Genomic DNA, 24987 nt, shown 5'->3' with positions numbered 1-24987 from the left:
GGCGCACCCGGGGAGGGGGAGGCAGAAGGGAGACCACCCCATTCCCCAAGAGGGCTGCAGCAGAACCGATCTGGAACCTTCCGTCCAGAAGGGATCCCCGCGGGAAAGCCGGCGGATGGACGTGGTCCAGTCCCGCGGTTGCATCCAGATTTGAGAGGCAGCCCCGGCGGGGACGAATTTTGCAGCAACGCGGGTCAGTGTCCATGCTGTGAGAGGTGCTCGCTCCTTTACGTCTCTTTGTAAAAATGTCCGTTTTTCTCCCTGCCCCAACTTGGAGCAACTTACGAGGGCGAGAAACGAAGAACGAGACGAGAATGAAAAGTGGCGGGAAGAATCTGGACGATTGAAAGCAGCCGCCTCAGAGCCAGTTCGGGTAGGTCCTCGACTTGCAACCTTTCGTTCAACGACCGCTCCAGGTTACAACTGAGAAAAGCGACTCAGCAGCAGTTCTCACACTTACGAGCATGGCGGCGTCCGCGTGATCAAACTTTGGATGCTCGGCAACTGGCATGTACTTATGACGGTTGCGTCATCCCGGGATCGTGTGATCGCCCTTTTTAAGCTTCCCAGCCAACTTCCACCATGCAAAGTCAATGGGGGGAAGCAAGTTTCGCTTAACAACCGCACGGTTCACTTAACAATCGAAGTGATTCGCTTAACAACTGTGTCAAGAAAGGCCCTAAATCGCTTCACAGCTGCCTTGCTTAACCATGGAAATTTGGGGGGCTGCATTGTGGCCGTAGGTCCAGGGCTACCTGTCGCGAGGGCCATTAAGCGAGACAGCCTTGCTTAACAACTCCCTCGCCCCCTGTTTCCCTGATGCGGTCATTAAATGAATGTGCAGGTCGTTAAACGGAGCTTTCCGCAGCACTGGGCAGAACAGATCGGACAACCATGTGACGCGATTGCAGAAGCAGCCACCATAAACCGAATTAGATGGTTGTTTCTCTGTCATATAATATATGTGGGTATATGCATAATTCTGTATTCATTTATTTTTCTCATATTTATGTAGTGAATATCATAGGTAGTGACCCTTTGAGAGCTGAATGCAAAGCAATTTCATTTTCATATATGCCAATTAGTGTACTCTCAAAGTGACAATAAAGTTATTGTTCTATTCTATTCTATTCTATTCTATTCTGTATTTCTATTCTATTCTATTCTATTCTATTCTATTCTATTCTATTCTATTTATTCTATTCTATTCTATTCTATTAATTATTCTATTCTATTCTATTCTATTCTATTCTATCCCATAATTCTATTCTATTCTATTCTATTCTATCCCATAATTCTATTCTATTCTATTCTATTCTATTCTATCCCATAATTCTATTCTATTCTATTCTATTCTGTATTTCCATTCTGTAATTCTGTTCTATTCTATTCTATTCTATTCTATTCTATTCTATTCTATCCCATAATTCTATTCTATTCTATTCTAATTCTATTCTATTCTATTCTATCCCATAATTCTATTCTATTCTATTCTATTCCGCTATTATTATTCTATTCTATTCTATTCTATTCTATTCTATTCTATTCTATTCTATTCTATTCTATCCCATAATTCTATTCTATTCTATTCTATTCTGTATTTCCATTCTGTAATTCTGTTCTATTCTATTCTATTCTATTCTATTCTATTCTATTCTATTCTATTCTATTCTATTCTATTCTATTCTATTCTATTCTATTCTATTCTATTCTATTATTTTCCAAGTGACCGGAGGTCAATGCAGCCAATCGACAAATAGCTGCAGCATCTCTGTGGTCGGTTGTAAGGGCAAATGACCACCAGGGGCATCGCAGTGGTCGTAACTTTGGAACTAGGTCATAAGTAGCAGCTGGTCGTTAAGTGAGGACTACTGATAGCTGCAACGAGCGAGGGCTTGCGGAGCTGTGATGCAATTCTTGCCCTTCTTTGCTACAGAACTGGGAACCGCAGGAATTTTTTTGGGAATTAAAACCACTGGGAATCTTCCGGAGAGCAGAGCAAGGAACTGACGATGGTAAGATTAGCTTCACGCGTGCGTGCGCACACACACACACACACACACACACACAAACACACAAACAAAGAGAAAAATATCTCTGAAGAATAATAAAAAATAGTCATTGCTGCCCTCGTGTGGCCAATCCAGGAACAGCATTTAGTGGTTATAAAAGCTACAAATCTTTTTCCCCAAAGGTGGTTTTTTTCAGGAGGCAACTGGATTTTCTTCTTTTGCTTCGAAGCTGTTTCACTTCTCCTCCAAGAAGCTTCTTCAGCTCTGCCCGGATGGTGGGGAATGGAAGGATTTATACTCCTTGCAGACAGCTGGTCGTTTGCATCCTTTTAGCAAGTCGTTGAGGCCACTTGGATGTTGACCTGTGTCTTCAGGCTCACCTGAGTGGTGCAAATGGGTGTGGAGTCTTCTTGGAACCGCTGAAAGGACTGTGTTGTAGACTGGAGATGGATAATCTCCTATTCCCTCCCCCCTCCCCCCCGTTGAGAGGGAGGGCTGCTCAATTTTGACCCAGATGGCCTCTTTGACCCCTCTTTCCAACCAGCGGTCCTCTCTGTCCAGAACGTGGCCTTTGCTGTCCTCAAAAATGTGGCCTTTGCCTTTTAAAGGCAGAGGGACCGCTGATTCTGGTCCGGATGGCTTTGTTCTCCTACGTTGCGCGCCAGGCGCTTGTGAAGTGGCTGTTTCGTTTCCCCAATGTGCAGATCTGCACAGGGCTCACTGCACTACATGTATCACGTTGCCCAGTTTGTGTCTGGGTGTTTTTCCCTTGGGGTGGACAAGCTTCTGCCTTAGTGTATTCCCAGGTTTAAAGTGTGCACGTATGTTGGGGAAGGGATACAACACCACCTATCTCGGTTTACAACACAGCCCTTTCCACAGTTCCCCAGAAGGCTCCACACCCGTTTGCATCACTCAGGTGACCCTGAGGACACAGACAAACCTCCAAGCAGCCTCAACGGCCCTCGAAAAGGATGCAAATGACCAGTTTTTCTGCAAGGAGTATAAATCCTTCCGTTCCCCACCCTCCAGTCAGAGCAGAAGAAGCTTCTTGGAAGGAGAAGCGAAACGTCTTCAAAGAAAAATGAGAAAGTCCAGTGGCCTTGTGGAAAAAAAAAAGTTTGTGGAGGAATGAGAATCTCCACAAACCTTTATAATTCTTTTTATCTCTTATTTGTTTGCTACGAGATGAATATTAATCCCTCCATTCTGTTTTTCAGCCAAAGGCCCCAAATTAAGTTACAATTATAATAATCAAAATTTGGCCCTCGGTGAAAAACAGCTCAATAAATAAGATATTGAATAAACATTACATAATCGACTTAAAAAGCCCAACTGGCTTGCTACAAGCTTTTTTTTTTTAAATAGCTGTAGTTAAAAAATTGTCATCTTAGAATTTTTATCTGCAAATATGGCTAGTCCTCAACTTACAACCATTCGTTTAGCGACCATTTGAAGTTACAACAAGACTGGAAAACAGACCTCTGACCCCCATTGCACACTTATCACATCCCCACAGTCATGTGATCAAGACTGGTTCCTATATACGACGGTCGCAATGCCCCGGGGTCATGTAATTCCCTTTTTGCAACCTTCTGACAAGCAAAGTCAGTGGGAAAACCAGATTCACTTAACAAAATAATTTTTCTCTGAAAAAGCGCAGAGAAGAGCAACTAAGATGATCCAAGGCCTGGAGACTAAAACGCACTAAGAACGGCTGTGGGACTTGGGTTTGGCTAGTCTAAAGAAGAAATAGGGGAGACATGATAGCAGCGTTCCAGTATTTGAGGGGCTGCCACAAAGAAGAGGATGGGGTCACATTGTTCTCCAAAGCACCAGAGGGAAGGACGAGAAACAATGGTTGGAAACTGACCAAAGAGAGAAGCAAACTGGAATTAAGGAGAAACTTCCTAACAGTGAGGACAATTAACCAGTGGAACAGCTAGCCTCCAGAAATCGTGGGCGCTCCATCACTGGAGGTTTTTAAGAAGAGACCAGACAGTCACTTGTCTGAGATGGTATAGGTTCTCCTGCTTGAGCAGGGGGCTGGACTAGAAGACCTCCAAGGCCCCTTCCAGCTCTGTTCTATATATAACTGGGTTACTAACTTATCAACTGAAGTGATTCACCTAACAACTGTGGCAGGAAAAGTCGTAAAATGGGGCAAAACCGATTTTGCCTAGCTTAGCAATGCCAATTTTGCACTCAGTTGTGGCCCTGGCCAAATGGCTCACTATAGACAGGAGGCAAATGCTGGTTTATGGATAAACCTTGTGAAGCCCAGTCACAGGATCACCAGCCTGTTGTTGAACGGCCAAAATGTGGTCCCATGATTGCAGGGGGAGGGGGTGATGTCAGAACTTTGAATCCAGGTCGTAAGTCATTTTTTTTTGGGGGGGGGCCTGCCGTAAATTCGAACAGTTGCTAAGCAACCGGTGATCAGTCTAGATTTACCTGTAATATGTCTAGATAGATAGATAGATATAAATAGATAGATAGATAGATAGATAGATAGATAGATAGATAGATAGATAGATAGATAGACAGACAGACATAGAGATAGATAGATAGATAGATAGATAGATAGATAGATAGATAGATAGATAGATAATAGATAGATAGATAGATAGATAGATAGATAGATAGATAGATAGATGATAGACAGATAGATAGATAGATAGATAGATAGATAGATAGATAGATAGATAGACAGACAGACAGACAGACAGATAGACTAGATAGATAGATAGATAGATAGATAGATAGATAGATAGATAGATAGATAGATAGATAGATAGATAGATAGATAGATAGATGATAGATAGACAGATAGAGATAGATAGATAGATAGATAGATAGATAGATAGATAGATAGATAGATAGATAGACAGATAGACATAGATAGATAGATAGATAGATAGATAGATAGATAGATAGATAGATAGATAGATAGATAGATAGATAGATGATAGATAGACAGATAGACATAGATAGATAGATAGATAGATAGATAGATAGATAGATAGATAGATAGATAGATAGATAAATAGATAGATAGATAGATAGATAGATAGACAGACAGACAGACAGACAGACAGATAGACTAGATAGATAGATAGATAGATAGATAGATAGATAGATAGATAGATAGATAGATAGATAGATAGATGATAGATAGACAGATAGAGATAGATAGATAGATAGATAGATAGATAGATAGATAGATAGATAGATAGATAGATAGATAGATAGATAGATAGAGATAGATAGACAGATAGACATAGATAGATAGATAGATAGATAGATAGATAGATAGATAGATAGATAGATAGATAGATAGATGATAGATAGACAGATAGACATAGATAGATAGATAGATAGATAGATAGATAGATAGATAGATAGATAGATAGATAGATAGATATGTATATAATTTCTCTCTCTCTTTTTCCTTTTATCTAGAGGTAGCCTCCTGAAGAACAGATGCAACCAGGACTGCAAAACCTTAATAATATGTGATAGAAAATCTAGAATAATTCATTCTTACTTCAGAAGAATACCTTATAAATAAAGATTTCAAAAGTATTCATGGATTGCAGCTGCTTACATGGGCCTAATTGCTCATTTTTTTAATCCTGCTCTTTTGCAGACAGGAATAACCGGCTGATTCTTCTTTGCTCCCCATCTCTTTATCCCCAAAATTTATTTCTTCACTCGTTCAATTTGGAATAAATCAATTCCACCCTCCAGGCAACTGTCAGCGACAACCTTTGAAACATCGAAAGAAATAGAAGGAGAAGCACAATGGCAATCAACTAACTGCCAACGTCTGGAATAAATTTACTTTGGGTTGGTTCCCAAGACACATAAATCAGTTCTCCGTTCCTTTCTTTGATCCAGGCATGGGGCAAAGTTTTTAAAGCAGGTAGATTTATTAGTCCCCTGTTTTCCAGAGTTTTCCAAACTGCAGGCTGAGGAACCCAAGAACTTGATCGGGTTCTGTGAGATATTAAAAAAAAAAATTAAAAAGTGCTTCTGAATGCAGATTGTTCACTACCATGGGCACTTCGTCCCTTGCTCACCAAGTCTGGCGATCTCATTTTTAACTAGCTAACACAGGGCTCTTCAAACGGGCCCCTTTGGTGACTTGTGGACTTCAACTCCCAGAATTCCTCAGCCTGACAAGCTGGCTGAGGAATTCTGGGAGTTGAAGTCCACAAGTCATCAAAGGGCCAAGTTTGAAGACCCCTAGACTTCAACTGCCAGAATTCCTCAGCCAGGCACACTGGCTGAGGAATTCTGGGAGTTGAAGTCCACAAGTCATCAAAGGGCCAAGTTTGAAGACCCCTGGACTTCAACTGCCAGAATTCCTCAGCCAGGCATACTGGCTGAGGAATTCTGGGAGTTGAAGTCCACAAGTCATCAAAGGGCCAGATTTGAAGACCCCTGAGCCAACAGGTTCTGCAGTCTGAAAAACTCTAAAAATCCCTGCTCTTCAGTTAGTCCTCAGGTTACAACCATACTGGAGCCGGCCCATCATTGGGGGGGTAACGTGCGACAGTTGTGAAATGGATCAGTGGCTCACTTTACGACGTTCTCTGCCACGGTCATTAAGCAAATCACGACGGTGGCAGGAAAGGTCGTGAAATGGGGCACAACTGACTTAAATTTGGGGCTCAGTTGTGCATCTCTCTGGGTTTATCTCTCTGTGTGTGTGTGTGTGTATAAGTGAGAGAGACATTGAGGGAGAAAAACGTCTCCACCCTCCAATCTCGTCATATAGAAAGAGCACCCACCCAAATTTTTAAAAGGTGGGGATTGCGGTGACTCAGAAACGGGTCGATCAATAAATAAATATCTTGGATCCTTCCTCTTTTCCAACTTGTTTATTGATAGGAAGAGGCAGATCAATAATAGAACTTTATCAATGGTTAGTCTAAGGCAGGAAATTTCGGCCCCCTAGGCTGGGCTTCTTTGCAGGCCCTGCTCTCAAAATCCCCCAGATGTTAATACTTCTGCTCATCAGAACATACGACGTTCCTTCAAGCCCTGAGTTTGAGACTCAACGCACGCCACAAAAGAGTTCCCCATCGTTCCCAAAAGGCACAGAGTCCCTGGCTCGTTCTTCTCCTCCTCCTCCTCCTTCAAATCATGGTCACCCGGTTCTTGATGTACACGTGGTAGGGATCGCTCTGCTTGTCCACTTCTCGGGATCGGGTGTAGCTGAGGATCAGGCTGCCAACGGTCAGGGCGAAGAGAAGCATCATGAAGAGGATGTACATGTAGGCGTAGGAGTCCTTCTCCTCCTTGTCGGCCTGGCTCAGTTGAGGACAGGGGTCCATGCGGGAGATGGTACGGTTGAGGACCTTCACCATCACCTCCAGCTTCTGGAACCAGGTCTCTGTGTAGTTAGCCGCCATTGTGCTCTCGGGGTGATGCTGGTGGAGCGAAAGAGAAGGGAATTAAGGAAGAGAAGGACCAGGGGTGACATGAGAGCATCTTCCAATATCTGAGGGGCTGCCACAAAGAAGAAGGAGGGGTGTGTGTCAACCTGTTCTCCAAAGCACCAGAAGGCAGGAGAAGAAGCAATGGATGGAAACTCATCAAGGACAGAAGCAACCTGAAATGGAGGAGGAATTTCCTGACAGTGAGAACAATCAACCAGTGGAATGACCTGCCTCCAGAAGCTGTGAAGTCTTTAAGAAGAGGCTAGACAGCTATTTGTCTGAAATGGTCTAGGCCTGAGCAGGGGGTTGGACTAGATGACCTCCAAGGTCCCTTTCAAATCTGTTACTCTATTCTATTCTATTCTATTCTATTCTATTCTATTCTATTCTATTCTATTCTATTCTATTCTTATTCTATTCTATTCTATTCTGTATTTCCATTCTGTAATTCTATTCTATTCTATTCTATTCTATTCCATATTTTCTATTCTATTCTATTCTATTGTCCATTTTCTTTTCTATTCTATTCTATTCTATTGTCTATTTTCTTTTCTATTCTATTTTCTATTCTATTTTCTATTCTATTCTATTCTATATTTTCTATTCTATTCTATTCTATTCTCTATTCTATTCTATTCTATTCTATTCTCTATTTTCTATTCTATTCTATTCTATTTTCTATTTTCTATTCTATTCTATTCTATATTTTCTATTCTATTCTATTCTATATTTTCTATTCTATTCTATTCTATTCTCTATTTTCTATTCTATTCTATTCTATTGTCTATTTTCTTTTCTTTTCTATTCTATTCTATTGTCTATTTTCTATTCTATTCTATTTTCTATTCTATTTTCTATTCTATTCTATTCTATATTTTCTATTCTATTCTATTCTATTCTCTTCTCTATTCTATTCTATTCTATTCTCTATTTTCTATTCTATTCTATTCTATTTTCTATTTTCTATTCTATTCTATTCTATATTTTCTATTCTATTCTATTCTATTCTATTCTATATTTTCTATTCTATTCTATTCTATTCTATTCTCTATTTTCTATTCTATTCTATTCTCTATTTTCTATTCTATTCTATTCTATTCTATTCTATTCCATATTTTCTATCCTATCCTATCCTATCCTACTCTACTCTACTCTACTCTTATTCTGTTCTGTTCTATTATTATGTAATTCTATTATTCTATTCTGTTCTGTTCTGTTCTGTATTCTATTCTCTCTATATTCTATTTTCAGAATCTTAGCCACTTCCCAAGAGAACAGTACAGACTCCCTGGTGAGAATTGGGGGGAAGGACCCCTCCCTCTACAGCCCCACGGATGTGGGTGAGACCATAGGCCTCCTCTAGGTTGCCCCCCCCAAAGTCTGACCAACTTCCTCCTTTGTGGTCCTCAGAGGATATTTAAACACAGGTCGTCCTCGACATACAACCACAATGGAGCCTATAATTTCCGTTTCTAAGCAGCGCAGTTGTTAAACGAGTTTTGATCCAGTTTATGACCTTTCTGGCCACAGTTGTTAAAGGAATCACTGCAGTTGTTAAGGGTGTCACAGAGTTCTTAAGCGAATCTGGCTTCCCCATTGACGTTGCTCGCAGAAGGTCGCAAAAGGGGATCACGTGACCCCCGGGGACAGTGAACTCGTCATAAATATGAGTCAGTGGCTAAGCGTCTGAATTTTGATCATGTGACCACGGAGATGCTGCAACAGTCATAAATATGAGAAATGGTCCTACCTGCGTCACTTTTTCCAGTGGGTGTCGGTTGAGCAATACCTGTACTACTTTATTTCACTGGATTTTCAACCTTACTGAAGTTTTATTAGTTGACATCAGGGGTCTTCAAACCTGGCCCTTTTATGACTTGTGGACTTCAACTCCCAGAATTCCTCAGCCAGGCATGCTGGCTGAGGAATTCTGGGAGTTGAAGTCCACAAGTCATAAAAGGGTCATAGTTCCCTCACGCTGGCTGAGGAATTCTGGGAGTTGAAGTCCACCATTTCGGACCAATGGCTGTCCAGTCTCTTCTTAAAAACCTCCAGTGTTGGAGCATTCACCACTTCTGGAAGCAGGTTGTTCCACTGGTTAATTGTTCTAACTGTCAGAATATTCCTCTTTAATTCCAGGTTGCTTCTCTCCTTGCTGAGTTTCCATCCGTTGCTTCTCGTCCTGCCTTCGGGCGCTTTGGAGAATAGCTTGACTCCCCCTTCTTTGGGGCAGCCCCTGAGATGCTGGAAGGCTGCTATCCTGTCCCCACTCGCCCTTCTCTTCATTAAACTAGACATACCCAATTCCAGCCACCGTTCTTCGTATGTTTGAGCCTCCAGTCCCCCGATCATCTTTGTTGCTCTTCTCTGCACTCTTTCCAGAGTCTCAATTTCTGTTTTCATCGTGGCCACCAAAGCTGGATGCAGAATTCCAGATGTGGCCTTAAAGTGGTGCCGTCGTCCTCTCCACCTGTGTTACAGGAAACCTCGACTTACAAAGCGCTCAGAGCAGCGTATAACAGATCCTATTTTGTTTCTGCATTCTGCAATGGAAGCACCACTCCTTCTTCCTTTATGCCTAACCTCAAAATTGTCCACCAAAATCTTTTTTTTCTCCCCTGCCGATCCGGTTCCTGTTCTTTCCCAATCTTCTTAGTAACCCGAGAGGTGATAACAGCCATACCTGGCCTCCAGGTGTGTGTTTGGAGAACTTGCCCCATCTTGCAAAGTATGACAAGTTTTAATGGTGTAGGGGTGTTTTTTCCCCTCTTAGTGAGCGTTTCTGAAACTTGGCCCCTTTAAGACCTGTGGACTCCAATTCCCAGAATTCTGGGGAATTTGGAAGTTGTGGGTGCTCCACCACGGGAGGTTTTCAAGAAGAGATTGGACATGGATGGAAACTAGTCAAGGAGAGAAGCAACCTAGAACTAAGGAGAAACTTCCTGACAGTGATAACAATTAACCAGTGGAACAACCTGCCTCCAGAAGGTGTGAATACTCCAACACTGGAAGTTTTTAAGAAGAGACTGGACAATCATTTGCCTGAAATGGTATAGGGTTTCCTGCCTGAGCAGGGGGTTGGACTAGATGACCTCCAAGGTCCCTTCCAACATTTTATTATATTATTATTATATTATTATCAATTTGTCTGAAATGGGATAGGGTCTCCTGCCTGAGCAGAGGGCTGGATTAGATGATCTCAAGATCCCTTCCAACTCTGCTACTCAGTTATTCTGTTAAGAAAGACAAACAGGACACCGGGGTGTCTGTGTGTGTGTGTGTGTGTGTGTGGAATATATAAATATTTTTTTCTCCTCTAAGAGATCGGCCTTCAATATTATTTAATTCATGTCTTTCCTGGATTCGGCAGGTTGTTGTGAACTTGCTTGGTGGGAACACTTAAGGTCCCTGCCAGCCACCGAACAAAAGCTTGATGGATCACCTGGCGTAAATTTGCACACCTGGGTGGGATCGGTTGCACCGGCACAAAACGCTAATCCTTCCTTCAAACCTAAGTCCCGTTGCATTCAATGGGACTGGCTCTTGGCAGGCTGAAACGCTCAAGAGACGTCTCTTGAACCGCAAGACGCAATTAACCTCACGATTTTTCGACTTCCCCGATAGCAAAAGTCTAATTTGGGCTCTTATTACAAACATTAAAAAAAAACAAAAACTAGTCTGACGAGTTTCAGATCTTAAAGTCTCATTTCTCCCGATCACTTCCTGATGGCTGCAAGAATCAAGGGTTCTTTTGTGCAATTCGACGCACCCACCCACCCCCGTGCTAATTTTCCATCTTCCCCTCCACAACTGCAACGACTTCTTCCACAACCGTGGCCAAAAAAAAATCATAAAATAAAATAAGGTCACAAAATCGGCACGACTCACTGAACAGCCGTCTTGCTTAGCAACGGAAATTCCGGTCCCGACCAAAGTCGTATCTGGAGGACTATCTGTTCTTCTCCTCACCGAAGAAGGGACTGGTGCAAAAATTAGGCAAAGCCCAGAGCAGAAGCTGCTTTGCAGACCTGCATAAAATGAAAAGCAGAAACGGTGAGGCAGGCTTTTATCTTCCAGACAAAACTAGATCCGCCCTCCAAGCAATCGTCTATTTTGGTTAAATGCCCTGGAACACCGGATCACCGGATTGCCATACGCCTTATCCTGGCGAGCTTCTGAGATTACATTAAATGTTTTGAGTCAGTCAAGATTATGTCAGACTCCGCCTGATTTCTGCTTACCCTAACAGGTCTCTCTCTCTACAAATGGTTGCAAGACTTGAGTATCTCAGGATAACAGAAGAACAGAGCGGGAAGGGACTTTGGGAGGTCTTCTAGTCCAGCCCCTTGCTCAAGCAGGAGTGACCCTATACCATTTCAGACAAGTGGCTGTCCAGCCTCTTCTTAAAAGCCTCCAGGGATGAAGCGCCCACAATTTCTAGAGTTAAGACGTTCCACTGATTAATTGTTCTCGCTGTCAGGCAGTTTCTCCTTAATTCTAGGTTGCTTCTCTCCTTCATAACGCAATAATAGAGCGGGAAGGGACCTTGGAGGTCTTCTAGTCCAGCCCCCTGCTCAAGCAGGAGACTCAATACTACTTCAGACAAATGTTTGTCCAGTCTCTTCTTAAAAACCTCCAGTGACGAAGCACCTACAACGTCTGGTGGCAAGCAGTTCCACTGGTTAATTGTCCTCACTGTTAGGAAATTCCTCCTTAATTCCAGGTGGGTTCTCTCCTTGATGAGTTTCCATCTGTTGCTTTCTTGTCCTGCCTTCTGGTCCTTTGGAGAATAGGCTGAAAAACACACACACACACACACACACACACACACACACACACACTCTTCTTTGTGGCAGCCCCTCAAATATGATGCTATCATGTCCCACCCAGTCCTTCTTTTCATTAAACTAGACCAGGGGTAGGCAACCTCGGCTCTTTTATGACTCATGGACTCCCAGAATTCCTGAGTCAGCTTACTCAGGAATTCTGGGAGTTGAAGTCCATGAGTCATAAAAGAGCCGAGGTTGCCTACCCCTGAACTAGACACACCCAATTCCTGCAGCCCTTCCTGACATGTTTTAGCTTCCGTTCCCCTAATCGTCTTTGTTGCTCTTCTCTGGCCTCTTCCTAAAGTCTCGACATCTTTTCTGCATCATGGTGATCAAAAACGGATGCCGTATTCTAATAATCTCCTTCAGTCGGATATTCAGCCACGCGGTTAACAAGGTCCCTGATCTTGCAGAGACCCAATTCTAGCACATTAGCTTGCCTGGAAGAAAAAGCTCGCCGTGCAGTCGTGTGGATGTGATGTTTTTCTGCAGCGAAACCCAAATTTACTAAATCCGAGTCTACTAAGTTTTTAAAAATCTCAGATACCTTTACACGCAGCCAACTGGGGCTAACTGTAGAGAGCAAGAATGTTGGTCTGTGGGCTGAGAATAATAGTAATAATAATAATAATAATAATAATAATAACAACAACAACAACAACAACAACAACAACAATAACAACAACAACATCAACATCAACAACAACATCAACAAGAAGTAGTAGTAGTAGTAGTTGGAAGCGACCTTGGAGGTCATCTAGTCCAACCCCCTGCTCAGGCAGGAAACCCTATACCATTTCAGACAAATGGCTGTCCAGTCTCTTCTTAAAAACTTCCAATGTTGGAGCATTCACCGCTTCTCTAGGCAAGGAGTTCCACTGGTTAATTGTTCTAACTGTCAGGAAGTTTCTCCTTAGTTCCAGGTTGCTTCTCTCCTTGACGAGTTTCCATCCGTTGCTTCTTGTCCTGCCTTTGGGCGCTTTGGAGGATAGCTTGACTTCCTCTTCTTTGGGGCAGCCCCTGAGATATTGGAAGGTTGCTGTCATGTCCTCCCTGGTCCTTCTCTTCATTAAACTACACATCCCCAATTCCAGCAACCGTTCCTTATATGTTTTAGCCTCCAGTCCCCCGATCATCTTTGTTGCTCTTCTCTGTACTCTTTCTAGAGTCTCGACATCTTTTTTACATCGTGGTGACCCAAACTGGATGCAGTATTCCAGGTGTGGCCTTACCAAGGCCTTGTAAAGTGGTATTAACACTTCACGTGATCTCGATTCTATCCCTCTGTTAATGCAGCCTAGCACTGTGTTGGCTTTTTTGGCAGCTGCAGCACATGGCTGGCTCCTATTTAAGGGATTGTCTACTAAGACTCCGAGATCCCTCTCACAGTTACTACTATTGAGCAAGGTACCACCTATATTGTATCTGTGCATTTGGTTTTTCTTGCCTAAATGTCGAACTTTACTTGTGACAGACTTGTGCTCGTCTGTCAGAGCGCTGGCCTTTAAATACCTTTTAGTTCGATGTAAATTAGTCTGGATGTTGCTGAGTCATCATCTGGTCTCGGACTGATTGATTGGCTGGCTGTTGTTGCTGGGCCACCATCCTTGGTGTTTAAGTATTGTCTGTGCGATGCAAATGGTGTTTGTTCGTTCGGTTGCCTCTGAGCCACTGTCTGGTTTCAGGTTGTTTGGTTGGTTGGCTGTCGTTGTCGGGACGTGGTCCGGTTTCTTGGGGAGGGTTGCGATTTTTTGTTGCTTGGTGGCGAGGTGGCTGTTTGTTCATTTTTAAACGCTGCTTTTGGGATTGCTGTTGAAGTAGCTCCTTCGTTCGCAGCAGTTGGTAGACTGGATGGATGCCCATGTGTCCATTTATTGACTTATTGATGGTGGAGAACCAGGCTTGGAAGTTCTCTTTCTCTCCTTGATTTGGGTTGGCTCCCGGTTAGATCTGAGTCTGCGTGCATGGATATGAGCGAGAGTCGGTCGTGTCTTTGGATAGCCAGGATGTGTTCGTGCAGTGCTTCAGCAGGGGGCTGGACTAGAAGACCTCCAAGGTCCCTTCCGGCTCTATTCTGTTCTGTTCTATTCTCATCACATTCTATTCTATTCTTATTCTATTTCTATTTCTATTCTTTCTATTCCTTTTCTAATTCTATTCTATTCTATTCTATTTTAATTCTCTATTCTATTCTATTCTGTTCTATTCCATATTTTCTATTCTATTCTATTGTAATTCTCTATTCTATTCTGTTCTATTCCATATTTTCTATTCTATTCTATTCTGTTCTGTTCTGTTCTGTTCTGTTCTATTCTATTCTCATCACATTCTATTTTATTCTAATTTCTATTTCTTTTTCTATTCTTTCTATTCCTTTTCTCTTCTCTTCTCTTCTCTTCTCTTCTCTTCTCTTCTCTTCTCTTCTCTTCTCTTCTCATCACATTCTATATTCTATTCCATTCCATTCCATTCCATTCCATTCCATTCCATTCCATTCCATTCCATTCCATTCTATTCTATTCTATTCTATTCTATTCTATTCTATTCTATTCCATATTTTCTATTCTATTCTATTCTATTCTATTCTATTCTATTCTATTCTATTCTATTCTATTCTATTCTATTCTATTCTATTCTATTCCATTCCATTCCATTCCATATATTCTATTCTATTCTATTCTATTCTATTCTATTCTATTCTATTCTATTCTATTCTATTCTATTCTATTCTATTCTATTCTATTCTATTCTATTCTATTCTATTCCATTCCATTCCATTCCATTCCATATTTTCTATTCTATTCTATTCTATTCTATTCTATTCTATTCTATTCTATTCTATTCTATTCTATTCTATTCTATTCTATTCTATTCTATTCTATTCTATTCTACAAATTCTCACCATGTTTGTGAACTATTTCTATTTATTTACAAAAGCTGATGGAGCTAGCAGAGGTGGCTAAACTGACTGAACGTATTAAAGAAAAAAAATACAACTACTTTTATTGCCACGTGGAAACCGCTTCTGGATTTTGTGCTTGAGATGGGGGGAAAAAAATGAAATTTTGATTGTGGGCTTTACCAATTATAGACAGATTTGATGTTATCAAAACGGCTAGTTTATGTTATTTTGCAAAAGTAAGAAATGGAGATTTGAAGTTGATACTCTATTGCGCCACAGGAAGCCCGAAGTCAGGGCCTTTTTTAAAAAAAAAAAACACCACTTTTTTCTCTCCCTTCCCTCCCTTTTCTACTCCCTTTTCCCTCCTCCATCTTTCCCGCTATTTACTTTGCATTTCGATTGTATCGTGTATTATAAACTAATAAAACTTTGTAAAAAAAAAATAATTCTGATTTTTCCATAAATCTTCAGATCTCCGTATAAGGCAAATGGTGAGATTAAATTAGCTTTTTTTTTCTTTCTGCTGTCTGATAACAAGGTTTGTTTTCTGCAAAATTACTGAAACTGGGATGGGGGCAATGACAAACAATAAGGTCGGTGCCTCTCCTAATCTTGACAATCCCGTATTTTTTCACTTCCAACCACCGTTTCTGACTCCCCACCACTTTGTTGCTTTTTCTATAAACAGGCTGATGTTTTTACTGACACCGGCTGTTTCCAAACATTGGATGGTCCAACTATGGGCTAATGAATCAAACGCCTCTCTTTCTATTGTTTTAGCTCACATGCTGTTCCATTTCGGAGCACATTGCCTCAAGACAAAATGTTTTTGATAAACATTAAGAACACGATACACACAAACACACACACACACACACACACACACACTCATAGACACAATGCACTGCCACTCCGGAGCGACCTCACATCCCTGGTTGGAGGGGGCAACAGGACAAATGAAATCATAAGCTTAATACAAAAGTGAGGTGATATTCCTAGAATATGGAATAACAGAGTTGAAAGGGGCCTCGGAGGTCATCTAGTAGTCCAACCCACTGCTCAGACAGGAGATTCTACAAATTCCAGACAAGTGGTCATCCTGTCTCTTCTTAAAAGCCTCCAGGGATGGAAAACCCAAAACATCTGGAGGCAGGTGGTTCCACTGGTTAATTGTCCTCACTGTCAGGAAGTTTCTCCTTAATTCCAGGTTGCTTCTCTCCTTGATTAGTTTCCATCTGTTGCAGACTGCTATCAGGTCACCCTTATTCCTTCTTTTCATGAAGCTAGACCTGCCCAAGATTCCAAGATATTAATAATAATAATAGCCAAGTAACACAGTTGGAACAGACCTTGGAGGTCTTCTAGTCCAGCCCCTTGATGAAGCAGGAGAACCTATACTATGTCAGATAACTGGCTATCCAATCTATTCTTAAAAACCTCCAGGGATGGAGCAGCCAGAATTCCTGGAGGCAGGTTGTTCCACTGGTTAATTGTTCTCACTGTCAGGAATTTTCTCCTTAGTTCTTGGTTGCTTCTCTCCTTGACGAGTTTCCATCCGTTGCTTCTTCTCCTGCCTTCGGGTGCTTTGGAGAATAGCTTGACTGCCTCTTCTTTGGGGCAGCCCCTGAGATACTGGAACACTGATATCATGTCTCCCCTAGTCCTTCTCTTCATTAAACTAGACATGAATGACAGTTAACAGAACAGATAACAGAATCACAGTTGGAAGGGACCTTGGAGGTCATCTAGTCCAACCCAGGCAGGAGACCCTATACAATTCGAGACAAGTGGCTGTCCAGTCTCCTCTTAAAAGCCTCCAGTGGTGGAGCACCCACAACTTCTGGAGGCAGGTTGTTCCACTGGTCAATTGTCCTCACAGTTAGGAAGTTTCTCCTTAGTTCCAGGTTGCTTCTCTCCTTGATGAGTTTCCATCCGTTGCTTCTTCTGCGTAAGATCGGAAGACGTGGTGGAGCAACCTGGCCCATTGGCTCACCAAGAGTTGTGTATGACTGAATGAATAACGTCATCCCTCCTCCTCCTCCTCACACCTGGGACCTTCACTGCCATTTCTAAGAAACCCTGATGCACAAGTCCTGGATGACAACGCAACTTGCTTCCAAAGGCACCCCTTTTGCAGCGCACAGCAAAATGCCGCTGGGGTTCCCGCTGACTCATGAGGCTCCTCTTCCTCCTCAGCCCAGGAGCTGCCGGATATCCGCTGGCCTTTTCCAAAGTTGGCAAACCAAGAGAGGAACAAGGTCAGTGACATGCTCAGACGCCCAGCGTGCGAATCCCTTCCCCTTGCACAACGCATTTGGCGCAAAGGGGCTTTCCCTAACTTAATGTTTTCCAGGAACTTGGTACATTTAATCCAGGGGTCTTCAAACTTGGCCCTTTTATGACTTGTGGACTTCAACTCCCAGAATTCCTCAGCCAGGCACGCTGGCTGAGGAATTCTGGGAGTTGAAGTCAACAAGTCATGAAGGGGCCATAGTTCCCCCATGCTGGCTGAGGAATTCTGGGAGTTGAAGTCCACCAGTCATAAAAGGGCCAAGTTTGAGGACCCCTGATTTAATCTAACAAAGAAAAGGATCAGGGGAGACAGGGTAGCAGTGATCCAGTTTCTCAGGGGCTGCCCCAAAGAAGAGGGAGCCAAGCTATTCTCCAAAGCGCCTGAAGGCAGGACGAGAAGCCACGGATGGAAACTCATCAAGGGGAGAAGCCACCTTCCAGGGACTCATATGTGGTGGGAATGTTCAAAAGCGCAAAATTTCTGGCAGCGGATAAAAAATTGGTTGGAAGAAATATTACTACCCAAAATTGATTTACAACCAGAAACCTTCTTATTAGGGATTATTAATGATAAACTCAGCAAAGCATCTTTCTACTTATTAGTGCATATTTTAACCGCAGCAAGACTGGCATATGCCCAAAAATGGAAAAGAAAGGAAACACCCACTGAAGAAGAAATCATACATAAAATTTTATCCTGAGCCGAAAGGACAGGTTAATCCTAGAGATCAAACATAAGACTGAAACGGAGCATTATGAAATTTGGCAAAATTTGTACGATGGGTTAGAGATAAGGAGGATCGCTGAGATGACGATTGATTAGTTGATAATGTAAGGATTTCTTATGAGCACCTATATCAGGACACAACTGAAAGATATGTAAATATAACGCTGACGACTGAAAGACAGTTTACTAAAAGATTTACAGATGTTATATGTATAGTTTGATATACCCTGTCCTGTCATAGAATGCATTTTAAGTTTTTGTTATTTCTTTCTGTAACATAAGGTAGTACTAATAGTAATGTTGTAGCTAGGGAAGTTGAATCATGTCCACTTTTGTTTTTAAATGTACATTTAATAAAATTTTCCGGGGGGGGGGAAAGGAGAGAAGCAACCTGGAATTAAGGAGAATTTGCCTGACAGTCAGAACAATTAGCCAGGGGAACAGCTGGCCACCAGAAGTTGTGGATGCTCCAACACTGGAGGTTTTGAAGAAGAGATTGGACAACCGTTTGTCTGAAATGGTCTCCTGCCTGAGCAGGAGGTTGGACTAGATGACCTCCAAGGTCCCTTCCAGCCTTTGGGTTGTATAAATGATGGAGGAGGAGGAGGAGGAGGAGGAAGAGGAGGAAGAGGAGAAGGAGGAGGAAAGCTTCTATTAGATATAGGAATATAGCCAGCCGTACCAACAGGCTGAAAAATAGATTTTATCCGTGGGCTGTTAGGCTTTTAAATGGGACATAATCTTATGCAGAATTGACTTGGGAGGCCGGTGTGTGGTGTAGTTGGTTCATATAGTGTGTTGGGATGGAGGGTTTGTTGTCACTGTGCGTTGGGGGGAGAGAGCACGGGGGGGGGGGGGCTCAGCTAATCTCAATGTACACATGTTGTCCTTTGACAATAAAGGTTTATTTATTTATTTATTACCTGCTTCCTAATTCTCTCACCTGGAATCACCATGAACTGAACAAATCTTGAGACTGGCTAGAAAGCAAAACACACAGCCCAGGGGGTTGTTTGATTGTGTATGTCTGTGACATGTGTTTCTATGTGTGTGTGTGTGAGAGAGAGAGAGAGAGAGAGACAGTGAGAGAGAGAGAGAGAAAGCAAGAGAGAGAAAGAGAAAGAGAGACAGACAGAGAGAGAATCTGAGAGACAGACTGAGAAAGCAAGAGAGAGAGACAGAGACACAGAGACAGTGAAAGAGAGAGAAAGCAGAGAAAAGGAGAGAAAGAAAGAGAGAGAGAGACAGAGAGAGACAGAGAGAGACAGAGAGAGAGAGAAAGAGAAAGAGAAAGACACAGAGACAGTGAAAGAAAAAGCAAGAAAAAGAGAGAGAAAGAGAGAGAAAGAGAGACACAGAGGCAGTGAAAGTGAGAGAAGCAGAGAAAAAGAGAGACAGAGACAGTTAAAGAGAGAGAAAGGAAAGAGAGAGAGAGAAAGAGAAAGCAGAGAAGAAGAAAGAGAGAGAGAGAGAGGCAGAGACAAAGAGAAAGAGAAAGAGAAAGAGAGAAAGAGACACAGAGACAGTGAAAGAAAAAGCAGAGAAAAAGAGAGAGAGAGACAGTTAAAGAGAGAGAGAGAAAAAGAGAGAGAAAGAGAGACACAGAGGCAGTGAAAGTGAGAGAAAGCAGAGAAGAAGAAAGAGAGAGAGAGAAAGCAGAGAAGAAGAGAGAGAGAGAGAGAAAGCAGAGAAGAAGAGAGAGAGAGAGAGAAAGCAGAGAAGAAGAAAGAGAGAGAGAGAAAGCAGAGAAGAAGAGAGAGAGAGAGAGAAAGCAGAGAAGAAGAAAGAGAGAGAGAGAGAGAGAGGCAGAGACAAAGAGAAAGAGAAAGAGAGAAAGACACAGAGACAGTGAAAGAAAAAGCAAGAAAAAGAGAGAGAAAGAGAGAGAAAGAGAGACACAGAGGCAGTGAAAGTGAGAGAAGCAGAGAAAAAGAGAGAGACACAGAGACAGTTAAAGAGAGAGAAAGGAGAGAGAGAGATAGAAAGAAAAAGCAGAGAAGAAGAAAGAGAGAGAGAGAGAGAAGAAGAAAGAGAGAGAGAGAGAGAGAGAATCCCTGTCCCTCTAATGAGGTTCTCCAGAGTTGGAGAGGTCAGTGAGTCCAGAGGCCAAAGGAGCCGTGGAGGATCCAGAAGGAACGGCCGGATGTGCCTTTCTCGGGCCCAGAACCCTTCCTGGCACCTGGGGGGGGGAATTAAAAAGCCCCTCTTTTGCAGAGGACATTGGTGCCCCCCCTGGCTGGTGGTCGAGATGTTGGCCTAGCGTGGGGAGATCCACCTTGGAAACAATCCAAGTGACGGCCCACCTGGCAGGGTCGTTGTTCCAGGAACAACACGAAGGCAGATTGCCACACAAATCGCCCCAAGGTCCCGGAGAAAAGCTGGGACTGAAATCTAGGGAGTCCTCAATTTACGACCGCCCGTTTAGTGGCCATTCGGAGCTCCAACAGCACTGGAAAAGTGACTCATGATCATTTTTCACACTTACGACCGTCGTAAGATTTTCCCCCCCGGTCACGTGATCAAAATTCGGACGCTTGGCAACTGACTCACATTTGCGACGGTCGCACTGCCCCAGGGGTCACGTGATCCCCTCTTGCAACCTTCCGACAAGTAAAATCAATGGGGGGGGGGGAGAAGCCGGATTCACTTAACGACCGTGTGACTCGCTTAACAGCGGCAGCCATTCGATTAACAGCCGCGGCAAGAAAGGCCGTAAAATGGGTCAGAGCTCACTTAGCAACTGCACTGCTTAGCAACGGAAGTGGTCGTATGTCAAGGACGACCTGGGTAGGAACCCACCCACCCACCCACCAAACCTGATGATAGGGGTTTTCAAAAAGAAAATGTTTTTAATATTTTATCACTGGGGCTTGTTAGTTTAATCTTTTTTAAAAACATTTGTATTATTGTGTTTTATTGTTGTTAGCCGCCCTGAGTCCTTCGGGAGATAGGGCGGCATATAAGTCCCAATAATAAATAAATAAATATGAGCCTCGACGTAGAGCATTGATCAAAGAAAAATCCTGTTTTAAGAAATGCGTTTGTAGTTGGTGCAGCCCTCGAAAAACTGACAATATTTAAAAATATTAAATAGGAAACGGGAGGGGAATTTCAGCCTTAATCTAAGATATATAGCCCTGTGTTTTTAATACAACTCGAAGACAGGAGGTTCGCCCACAGGTTGTACAACTTGTGACTGGTCAGGTGAACTTGACACACTCCAAGTTGCGTAACTTTTTGAAAAACAACCTCTGACTTAAAAGGTGCAATTTCTCCCTCGTGTGTCCCAAGAGATTAATTTTATTGCCATCTCTCTAGAACAGTCTTTCTCAACTTTGGCTGCTTTAAGCCTGCTGGACTTCAAGTCCCACAATCCCCCAGCCATTCTGCTTTAAGACAGATGATAATAATAATAATAATAATAATAATAATAATAATAATAATAATAATAATAATAATAATAAGAAGAAGAAGAAGAAGAAGAAGAAGAAGAAGAAGAAGAAGAAGAAGAAGAAGAAGAAGAAGAAGAAGAAGAAGAAGAAGTAGTAGTAGTTGGGAGGGACCTTGGAGGTCATCTAGTCCAACCCCCTGCTCAGGCAGGAAACCCTATACCATTTCAGACAAATGGCTGGCCAGTCTCTTCTTTAAAACTTCCAGTGTTGGAGCATTCACCGCTTCTGGTGGCAAAGCTGTTCCACTGGTTAATTATTCTCACTGTCAGGAAATTCCTCCTTATTTCCAGGTTGCTTCTCTCCTTGATGAGTTTCCATCCGTTGCTTCTCCCTTCGGGCGCTTTGGAGAATAGCTTGACTCCCTCTTCTTTGGGGCAGCCCCTGAGATATTGGAACACTGCTATCATGTCACCCCTCATCCTTCTCTTCATTAAACTAGACACACCCAATTCCAGCAACTGTTCCCTATGTTTTAGCCTCCAGCCCCCCAATCATCTTTGTTGCTCTTCTCTGCACTCTTTCTAGAGTCTTATGGGACTTTAATTCCCATCATTCCCCAGCCAGCATGCTTTAAGACAGATGGACTTCAAGTCCCAGAATTCCACAGACAGCCTGCTTTAAGATGGGTGGACTACAATTCCCAGAAATCCCCAGCCAGCATGCTTCAAAATGGGTAGTCTACAATTCCTAGAATTCTCCAGCTAGGATGTTTTAAAAGACAGGTGGACTTCAACTCCCAGCATTCCCCAGCCACCATACCTGGCTGGGGAATTCTAGGAGCTGAAGTCCACCCAGCTTGAAAATAGGCAGGATTGAGAAACATTACTGTACAAATCCAAGAGACTTCCGTTTTTTTTCCCCTCCAGTGATGTCAACAAGGACGAAAGCTGGCTTGTCTGCGTGCTATTTAAAATTTTTAAAAAACTCCACTGCATGTGTGCATCCGTTCACCGCTCTCACAATCTCCCTCTTTTCACGCCCATCTGTTCTGTGAATGGCCCCTGTTCAATAAAGAAATTATTACCGCTTCTGTTTCCTGGTTTTCCTGGCTGGCTGACCTCACTGTTTACAATTTCCACTCATTCCAGGACCGGGTGTGTAAATACAATCTCGAAGTGCCTCTGAACGCACCAACAGCCAAAGAGAGCCGGAAAGGGGTCCCTGCAAAGAGGCTGATGCCAAAGGAGGGGGCAGAATATTTCCCAAAAATCAGAGCGATTGGGCCCTTTGCAAGTTTTCACTCTCCTATCGAACCCAGAAGCAGAATCCATTGCAGGGGTGTTGATTAGCTGTCCAAAACCGCTCTGATGAATAGCCACGTAAATAAAACAAGGCAAAATATAAATATAAATAAAAGTAGGATCAAACTCGATACAGACAAGATGAAAAGAAAAAAGTGAGTGAAAGAAAAGAAAAGAAAATGAAGGAAAATGAAAGAAAGCAGCTTCCATCCTGTGACGATATCAGCGACATCCACCCCTGCCAATTCCGGGCCCTTTGAGAAGGACACGACAGGCGGGACGTAAAGGCCGAATCCACTCTGAACATCTGGCTGACGGTGCGATGAACAAATAAAGTAAAATAAAAAAATAAATCGACGTGAAACAAAAAGCAAAGCCGAACAAAATAAAACGAGATGAAAGAAAATAGTAAAAATACGATAAAATATAATGCAAAATAAAATACATTGTAAAGGCTGCACAATTTCTGCACGGGGGAAAAAAGTGGGATGGATGGATGGATGGATGGATAGATAGATATAGGAAAGAGAAAAAGAGAGAGGGAGGGAGAGAGAGAGAGAGATCAATAGATAGATATAGATATGGATGGATGGATGGATAGATAGATAAGAAAGAGAAAAAGAGAGGGAGGGAGGGAAATCAATAGATAGATAGATAGATAGATAGATAGATAGATAGATAGATAGATAGATGAATAGATGATAGATGGATGGATAGATAGATAGATAGATAGATAGGAAAGAGAGAGAGAAGGAGAGAGAGAGATCAATAGATAGATATAGATATAGATATGGATGGATGGATGGATGGATGGATGGATGGATGGATGGATGGATGGATAGATAAGAAAGAGAGAAAGAGAGGGAGGGAGGGAAATCAATAGATAGATAGATAGATAGATAGATAGATAGATAGATAGATAGATAGATAGATAGATAGATAGGAAAGAGAGAGAGAAGGAGAGAGAGAGAGATCAATAGATAGATATAGATATGGACGGATGGATAGATGAGAGAGGGGGAAAGAGATTTTGGTGCGAGTCCCCCAAATCTCCACCTTCACACCAGTTTCTGATGCAGCCTCAGCTGGTTGCCTCTTTCTCACACACACCTTGCTCGCTCTGAGCTGGAAATCCACTGGCCTCAGTCCAGTCCTGATTGTAAGGACCTGTCTGCTTGCCCCCGCCCCACACCCCCGTGCTTTTTAACCCTCCACCTGTATCCCTCCGCCCGCCCCCCCGGATCTGTCTTGCAAAGAGACCCTACCCTGGGTTCCGTTCTGCTTCACACGACCTTCGAAGGCTGGGAGTTCCCCTTCTTTGGCAACTTCAAGGCAGGGGGACTTCGGTCCTCAGAACACACACATACACCCCGCCTCCCCAGCCCTGGGAGATGGGAGTCCACCCGTCTGAAAGCTACCCGGGTCGGGAAACCCTTCTTCTAGCTAAGCCAAGGGCTGCGTTCCCACGACCTGCAGACGGACCCGCAAACTCGCCTTCCACCTGAGCCTCCGTGGGCAAGCCGCCTCGGCTGCCGCCCACCCGCTCTCTCCCTGCAGACCCCGGCCCAGCCAGGCGAAGCGAGCCAGGGGCGCTCTGCACGTGCCCAGAGGCGCCCCGGCTCCGCTCTACGCCGAGCCCCTCCAGCCCGCGCCGGATTCGCACTCACCTCTGCCCAGCGGCGCCCGCCAGATGCGACGGCTCGCCGCCCGGCTGGCCCGGCCCCGTCCGCGGGCGCCGCCTCGGAGCAGGGGAGGCGAGGTCTCCGCCAGCCCTTCCTCCGCCGGCGGATCGGGCGTCCCGGGCCAGCTTCGCCGATGGAACTCCTGCCTGGCGGGCTCCAGGGACTCGGGGGGGGGGGGCGGGGGGGACGGAGTCCGCGGGCGCCACGGGCACGAGCTGCGGGCGCAGGTTGCAGATCTGTCAGCCGGCCGGGCCGTCCCAGAGGGTCCCGCCCGCCCGCCCGCCCTGCAAGGTAGGCCAGGTGGCTGAAAAGTCCTGGCTCTGGAGGAGGCTTGGAGGAGGGGCTTCAAGGTGTGTCTGTGTGTGTGTGTGTGTGTCTGTGTGTCTGTGTGTGTGTGTGTGTG

At 43.5% G+C, this 24987-nt stretch overlaps 1 protein-coding gene across 1 annotated transcript; it reads right to left on the bottom strand.

Moving 5' to 3' along the window:
* Nucleotides 1-6895: 6895 nt before the first annotated feature.
* KCNE3 (potassium voltage-gated channel subfamily E regulatory subunit 3) lies at nucleotides 6896-24664 on the bottom strand. The gene is made up of 3 exons (XM_083362210.1): nucleotides 24570-24664; nucleotides 11348-11487; nucleotides 6896-7450 (listed from the first exon to the last, which is right to left on the bottom strand). Exon 3 carries the CDS (start codon nucleotides 7430-7432, stop codon nucleotides 7157-7159), a length of 276 nt encoding a protein of 91 aa, XP_083218336.1. The 5' UTR covers nucleotides 7433-7450; nucleotides 11348-11487; nucleotides 24570-24664; the 3' UTR covers nucleotides 6896-7156.
* Between the last annotated feature and the right edge of the window lie 323 nt (nucleotides 24665-24987).

The sequence above is a fragment of the Vipera ursinii genome (genome assembly GCF_947247035.1).
Source record: "Vipera ursinii genome assembly, chromosome: 4".
NCBI classification, from domain to species: Eukaryota; Metazoa; Chordata; class Lepidosauria; order Squamata; family Viperidae; genus Vipera; species Vipera ursinii.
The sequence above is the reverse complement of the archived record's forward strand: the minus strand, read 5'-3'. Positions and strand labels throughout refer to the sequence as shown.